Source organism: Manacus vitellinus, unplaced genomic scaffold (genome assembly GCF_001715985.3).
Source record: "Manacus vitellinus isolate BGI_N305 unplaced genomic scaffold, ASM171598v3 scaffold_0_pilon, whole genome shotgun sequence".
Lineage (NCBI taxonomy): Eukaryota > Metazoa > Chordata > Aves > Passeriformes > Pipridae > Manacus > Manacus vitellinus.
The window spans coordinates 55,320,839-55,328,602 of NW_021938789.1; the positions used below are offsets into that span (position 1 = coordinate 55,320,839).

At 43.1% G+C, this 7,764-nt stretch overlaps 1 protein-coding gene across 1 annotated transcript in view; it reads right to left on the reverse strand.

Moving 5' to 3' along the window:
• The window catches only part of AFF1 (AF4/FMR2 family member 1), a 74,649-nt gene extending 66,891 nt beyond the window's left edge, over nucleotides 1-7,758 (reverse strand). Inside the window, exon 1 of the mRNA XM_018073632.2 lies at nucleotides 7,685-7,758. Within this exon, the coding sequence (XP_017929121.2) occupies nucleotides 7,685-7,701 (17 nt within the window). The 5' untranslated portion in view covers nucleotides 7,702-7,758. The remainder of the gene's footprint in view (nucleotides 1-7,684) is intronic.
• Nucleotides 7,759-7,764: the final 6 nt, after the last annotated feature.

Below are 7,764 nucleotides of genomic sequence, written 5' to 3' on the forward strand. Positions count from 1 at the left end.
ATTGTCAATGGTGTTCCAAAACCTCAGCAAAGTGATCACATTTCCTTTAAACATTAAGGTAGTCATTCATCTTGTTGCCAAAGTGGAAATTACAGAGTACCACGTGTTAAATAAGAAACCCAAAATCAAACCCAAAACTTTAAACATATTTAAACACTTCTGAGATACAGAGCATCTAAACAGGTTGAAAACAATGAGCTTTCAAAAATCAATGTACATAAAATATGCTCACAGACACAGGGGAAAAAAAAAAACATCTAAACTTCACATGCTTCTGAACTGATGTTCTTAAAGCTTTGAAAATAAGTATTTTTAAAGGGAAAAGCACTGCTTCAAGTACTGTCATAAGTTTCCCATCAGTCTGAACAAGACAGGACCATGGGGAAAACATCCAAGTTCCCTCTCCAGACTGGGATGTAGCTCAAATCTGGGTGTGCATTGGACAAGACTGTCCTTCAGCACAGACTGAGCATTAACTGCATGCCAAGCTGTGACTAAAGAGTTTTCAAACAGGCTTAGTTTTCCAGTAGCAAATACTAAAGAGAGGCACAAGCCAAAAAATGGCAAACAGACCAACCAAAACCAGGTAAAATTGAGGAGAAACTTTCAAGTAGAACTACAGGAAACATCATGGTCCCCCTGGACAGAGATGGGTTTTTATTTTCACCAATTAAAAATTAACTGCTGGACAAAGCAGACTAAGCTGCTCCAAGGGAGCTGCAGGGTCTGGACAAAGAAGGGAGACACAGTGGTCCAGAAAAGCTCTTTGGCCAAACACAGCTTATAGCCATCATCCCATATCCATCCTCCCAGAAGCCTTATTCACCACTATCATGGAGTTCACACTAAGCTTTAGCTAACACAGTTATCTCACCTCTGCAGTATATTTGCTGCCTTTTAGCTATGCCAGCACAACTTTTCACAGTAAAAAAGGCCTGCAGTGACAGACAGACAGACACAGCAGCTTCCAGGTAATGGCAACTTTAAGGGAGTCTTTGAAAAATCCAAGCAAACCTCCCAGCTCTGCAGCACAGAGGGATAGCCCGTGCAATCCTTCTGTTAGCACACATTATTTTAGCAAAGCTATGAAGAAATAGGCCCCTAGACTGACAGCCTGTTCTCAGCTGAACCACGGCTTACTGACATCACAAAAACAACCTTCCCTAGAACAGCTTGTTCTGCTGAGGGCTGTGGGGACATGGAAAAGAGAAGCATGTCACCAAAGCACTCCTAAAATGCCAGCATATTCCCTGTGTTCAGATTAGGATGATTTTTCCAAAATAGCCTGTGGGGGGAGAGGATTATGGAGAAATAGCTGCATATCGGTTATAAGGGAGAGTTTCTGAGCTGTGCTTGCAAAGATGAATTATCTCAGTAATATCTTTTTAAGCAAAACCTTACAAACTGCAGAAGAACAAAAATACTAAAAGCAATTTCTTACCACGTGCTTTAAAGATGTAAATATCCCTTTACTACTCTACATTTTAAAAATTCCTTTCAATTTCAGATGCTAGCAGACACCCACATTTCAAACTGCAATGCCCATAACTCAGCTCGGGGAAGAGGCATGTGCACTAATGCTCTCTTACATACCTCACATACACACACCAGCTGTTAAACACTACTGTGCCACGAAGGAGCTGATCATACCTTGCTGAATACATCATTTGGTGCTTATAGATTACACAGTACATGGCATTCTAAGCAAAGATACACAGAATAAAAATACTACCATATGCTCGAGAGTTTCTTCTTTTGTTTCTTTTTAAAAAGGGCTACTGCTTAGGTTCTGGTGAATTGGGGGTAGGGGAGTTTCTTGTTGTTTTGCTATTTTTGGCGAGTTTTTGTGGTTGCTTTTTGTTGCCACCCTCCCCCCCCTTTTTTTTTTTACAAGTATAAAAATGAAACCCACAGTTCTTGCAATCCTGAAAACGACTTTTACTGTTGTCTCTGAGGTTAAACATTAACAATTTGCTTGTTGAACTTCCTCTAAAAATTAAAGCAGGGACATTATTTTCGCTTAACCTGACAGTAGCATTGTAAAAACAACAGTAAAGGCAACTTTAGGTCATTAGTACAATAAACATTCAGTACAACTGAAAATGACAATTCTACGCACTAAACGATATCTAAACCTAATCCAGAAGACAAACATCTTCATGAAGCATGTGGCATTTCTGACGAAAGCTGCCTAATCAAACCTCCCCAGACACCTCAGCTTGACAATGCTGAAGTATTAACAGGAGAAGAGCACCTTCTCAAATTCAGTTTTGTGCCCACATACCTGCTTTTTCTCCCCGTCTGCCACCTCTCCCTCCTCATACAAGAATAAGGCAGCAAAACAAATGTGCTTTTAATAAGCCATGCAGTTAAATAAGGGGATCAACAATTTCTGCACCTCAGCAGCATACAAGAGAGCTGGTGGCTGGCTCTGCATACAGCAGCCATCCCAGTTGAGAGGGAAGACAAGCAGGAAGGATTCTACCTCTCACCACTTTCCAACACAGAATCCAGCTGCTTGATTCTGTACTGATGTAGAATTCAACTTCTCTTCCCTGAGTTGCCTGTGAACAAGCAACTCTGAAAAATCTGCTCTTAGCACATGTAGGAGCTCTTGTCTGTTCCCCATAAAAGCATTCTGCTGGAGAGATACAGCTCTATCTTAATCCACCTATGGTAACATTGGAGTGATACCTGCCCCAGACAGTGCTACATGTGTCTTCTTAATTTTTATCACAGACACAGATGAACTGCAGTAGCCAAATTTGAAAAACTTACCACAGGGGGGGAAAAAAAAAATAAAATCTCCATGCTGTGTTCAAGACTGAGCAAGATAAGTACTTTCCTTACTTTTTTTTTTTTTTTTGGAGGCCCAGGCAACTCTTTTGTCATGGTGCTCACAAGCCAGATAAGCAAATGAAAGCAAATTAGCCTCTAAGCTCTCGACCACCCTGAGCCAGAGCCGGGCCTTAGGAAGACATCCTGCACTCGGTGGGCAACTCTTCCTCACTTCACTGCCCTCTGCCTCATGCAGAAAGACGTCTTTGTAGCATGCCTACGCACTTTAGGAAGACACCTTTTCTATTATATTTTAAAGCCATTTAAAAGCTTCATGTTGTCACTCACTATGACTACACTCGGCAGAAAAGCGCTGAGGAGAATTTATGCAGTTCATTGAATGCTTGTTTCCTGCTATTGATGCTGCATCTTGCAGTTTTACTAGCAAATGATTTTCTCATAAAAAGCAGTGAGAAAACACCTCTCTCTATAACACAGATTCAGACATAGGAAAATTATGTGACCTAAGGAAACATTCCCTTGTCCTGGCATACTTGAGCTGTATACAACTGTATTTCAAAGTTTTCAATGGCCTATTACAAACAACTCTCACTGCGAAAAGAACCAAAAACAAACAAATAAAACACCAGCAAACCTGCCTGAAAAATCCACTGCTCTGTAAGCATCTCTTTCTTCTGTATGGGAGAGTTTCAGTTGTAGGCCTGCCCAAAGCAACAGACTCCAGGCTCAGAAAGTCCGGGCAATAAGGAACTGTGAACTGAAAATCCCCAGAAACCCACAAAACATGCCATGGATCATCTGGGCATCTGGTTCTGGAGAAAACAGAGTTGTATTTCTACAGCAGGGCTAGTAGCAACATACAAGCAAAACCAACAGGGTTTCAAGGGATGTTTTAGCTTTCGACAGACAGGTAAACTCCAATGAGACATTGTTTCAGCCCTTCTTGACCTACATCAGCTGACCAGAATGCAGCATCACCAATACTGGCATTTGCCTGTATCAACTCGACCTATGAAACAAACCAGTTATGAAACGTGTCTTTAGACCTGGCCAGGAAAGCTGTGAAATGACATAGAACAAACTTAAGCTGCATTATTCAACATAGCTTCTCCTAAGGGAAAAGCCTCAGTGTTATTATTCCCTTCAGAATTCACCATGACTTAAATGTAGATAAAGCCACATTTCATTTCTGCACAGCACTACCTTTTTCTACAAAAATGAGTGGTACTGCCTCGTTTCAAGGCTCTGCTGGGTTTAGCTGGTACGACTTGGCTCTAGGGGGTGGAAATAGAGGGCTTCCTAGGCTGCTGTCCATCATTACCTTTACCTGCAGGGCTGACTCAGGAGAAGGAGGAAGGTGAGCCCAGCAGGGATGACAGTACAACACTCAGATTTCATGTTGCTCTGACTGTGTTACTGTAGTCACCTATGTACAAAGATTAGGAAACTGCACTGGTTCTGCACACCAGCAATGATACTAATCATTGCTGATTAGGCTGAAAGGCAGGTTATATGACAACTAGAAATTCTTAGCATCCAAAATGATAAACTATTTTGTTTATCCACCAACTGTAAATAAGTGTATCCTACTGGGTCTACAGATAATTTTAAATGATCCTAACAAGCCTGAGAAAAGCAGCCTACACCTTAAAAAAACCTAGTTATTCATCTGAAGATCCTCAGCTGGCAATTGCTGCAGTAGAGCAGATATTTCAACAAAGAAGGGAGCAGAAAAGAGATGGGCTCCACCATTCCATTAAGGAGCCGTGTCTTCACTCTTCCCTAATCCCTTGTAGTAAGAGCAGGTGCCAGCCTGTCTCACACCCCTCCTAGGGATCCTGCCCTACCTCAGAGCAGCCCAACGGCATGTGATGAGTATCACACCACACTCAACAAGAAAGTAAACTTGTTCTCATTCAGATCAATTCTGCTTCTGCTCATACGTTCCTAAATATACTATAAAAACCTGACACAAGCCCTGTTGCCTGGGGACACTACAGGCATCAGATCATCTGTGCATTCCAGAAGAGAGAGCATAGAAAGCTACAGCTGCAAACCTACGGCTCAGTGAGCAACTTAAAAAAAATTAACAACCTATATTATACACAAAACAACACTACCTGGAGGAGAGTTTCTCCACCTACTAGTTCCAGATGTAAGCTATTTACAGCAGCTATTGGTAGAAGCTGATCATTCTCATACAGCTGAAAACAAACCATACCCAATCCACCATATAATCATTTCTTAAGATTACTATTTTTAAAAATGTTATGGCACCCAGTAGCACATCAGCTTCTCAGTCATCACTATTACAGTTTTTAAAATGCTAAAGAGCAGCAACAGGCATATTTAATCACCTTGTTTTCCTTACCCTTCCACCCTTCAAAACAGTGAAACCCAAATACTGAGCTGCTCAGCATCACAGCACTGAAGCTGAAGAAAGGATGCTGGATTTTCTTGTTTCCAAACAAGTATCCTCCCCCACGTCCCATCACTTTCACCAGCTGAAACATAGAGCATATGAGAAACAGCGCACACGAGCAGATGGAGAAGTGCCCGAAGGCCTCCTACAGAGCGATACACAAAACCCTACCGTGCTCGGTATCACACCACCTCATCAGTAATTTACTGAGCTTGCAAAAAGCGGTTTGTTTTTTTTTTTGTTTGGTGAGGGGTTTTTTTTGTTTTGTTTTGGTTTGTTTGTTTTTTTCAAAGAGGAAATGAACACAAAAAAGCTCACTCACAGCATTTGTCAGCTACCTTGCAGAGTAAACCCCTGACATGTTTTGGCAAATGAATTCTGGAGACATGTTGCCTCTCAGTCCCACACAGTATAGCTCTAATTGTTTATTATGAATATGAATTAATCCTTTACTGTTGAATAAAAGCTTCTACTTATTCACAAAGCACAAATTTTTTGAAATGAGATGGATACCCCTGTGGACCTGTGCCACTGAAACAGAAATACCACAAGCATCGGCTTTTCTGGCAAATGCTGCCTCTTTCCTACAGACTCGTTTCTGCCGCTCATATTCACTCCTACTCTCTTTAAATAACTTAAAATGGGCAATAATCTTTTTTACTCTAACGCTGATTTTCAAGGATACAGAGTAATCTCCTTACTCACTATGCTGGAACACTCTGATGCAGTTTTACAGCTTGAGCACCTCACAGCATCCTGACGAACACGAAAGCCAATGCACATGACGCATAAGAAGGGAGGGTACAGAAGGGCTGGTGCACGTCTTGACCACATGCCCATCTCAGATGGTAGGTGTGGGGCACAGTCCTTTCACCTGCCCTGCAGTACTTGGCCCTGTGGACCCAACCCTTGGCCTGTTTTTCTCACTTCAGTTTGAACCACTCAACATACATAACTATTCTCTGCACCATTCACTTTACAGGCGGATGTGGCTCACTGGTCCCACTGCCAGCTCTGCCCTTTCTCAGCCAGTTGGCTGAAGCTGGGGGCTACTGCTGGGACCTGGCTCCCTCATGCACTCCTGCCACCCAGGAAAATGACTGTGCAACCTCTGAGACATCAAGAGTGTCCCTGGCCTTGGAGCAAAGCCAAGCTCCAGGGCCAGGCAGCATCACTAGGATTTATGCTGCGTCCTCTCTTAGCATGCGGGCCTATTACAGCAATGCTGATAATGCAGGCCAGTAAATCATGTGGATAAGCGATCACACAAAAGAAAAAAAATATGTTAAAAACTGAGCCTTTACCTTTTTGTCAAGTACTCTTTATGTCAAGTATTGCCAACCTCCCCACATGCAGGGAGAGCAGGCAATCGAAGCTTGACAAGAGCTCAGCTGTTAAACAAGCAATCTGTCTTCCCCTCCTTCCTCCCCAAACCTCAGGGCTCTGTCCTTCTCCAGTATGTAATTTAAAGCCAGCTCTTGGCTTCCAACCTGCAGAAAAGCACCACTGTGAAAATACATTGTGAGCGCCAAACTTCTGTGTAGGATATGCCACCATTTTTAAGTCTTTTTTTTTTTTTAACTCCTGCCTGCAGGAAAGGGGAGCAAGGTGACTGTTTGGTATGGGACTAAAGAGCAAAAAGGAATTTCTCTCTGTGGCATTTCTGAAATGCCCATTAAAGCATCCTAAACGCAAAAAGGCATTTAACAGGTCCTTTAAATAGCACTGCTCCATCAAGTACTACAACTTAAGAAAAGCTACCTCCTCCATGCTGAATGTGAAATTTACTGTAGATAGGACACTCCCCCCACTTTCCCCCACCCCCGAGAGTAGGCAAGATGTTGCTTCTTTATAACCACAGCTGAAAAGTATTTAACCAAGACTGGTATTTTAGCTTGAATGTTTCTCCCTGACGGCAACTACGTAACTCTTTTTTACACTCCTCTCTTGTCACCATTTTCTGCTCTCCCACCTCCCCGGCAGATTTGCACACCAGCAGACACAACCTGCTTCCATCGCACCCGGCCAGCTCTCCAGCCCAACCCGACAGAAACCATCTACCGCCTCTTAAAACACTGCTGTGAGCAATGACAGAAACCTATTCGCGCTAGGCTGGTTACAGGGGAAAACAAACAAACAAACAGCAGACTAGTCCATAGGGCAGAAGAAAACCAGTTTCAGAAGAAAATCAGTTCCAAAGAGCTTTTAACTTGTTGGACTAGGAGACATTTGACGGGGAGCGATTAAGACTTTTGTTTTCCCTGCCGAAATAAAGTTTACACTGAGAGAAGGGAGCGGGCACTTCGGTGAACAAAATATACAGACAAAATGTACTTCAGAGACGCGGGGTAAAAAGCCTACAGCAAGCTGTGCCCGAGCCAGGGCATCACTAACACCGCCGGGCTACGAGCAGCCCCTCAATGAGATGCACCGAGCGCGGCCGAAGTTATTTTAATGCCGTACCTCGACTGAGCAGCCATCGCGGGGTTATCCTGCCAAGCGTCCTCTATCCATGAGCTCTCCCCGCAGCCGCCCGGGCTCTA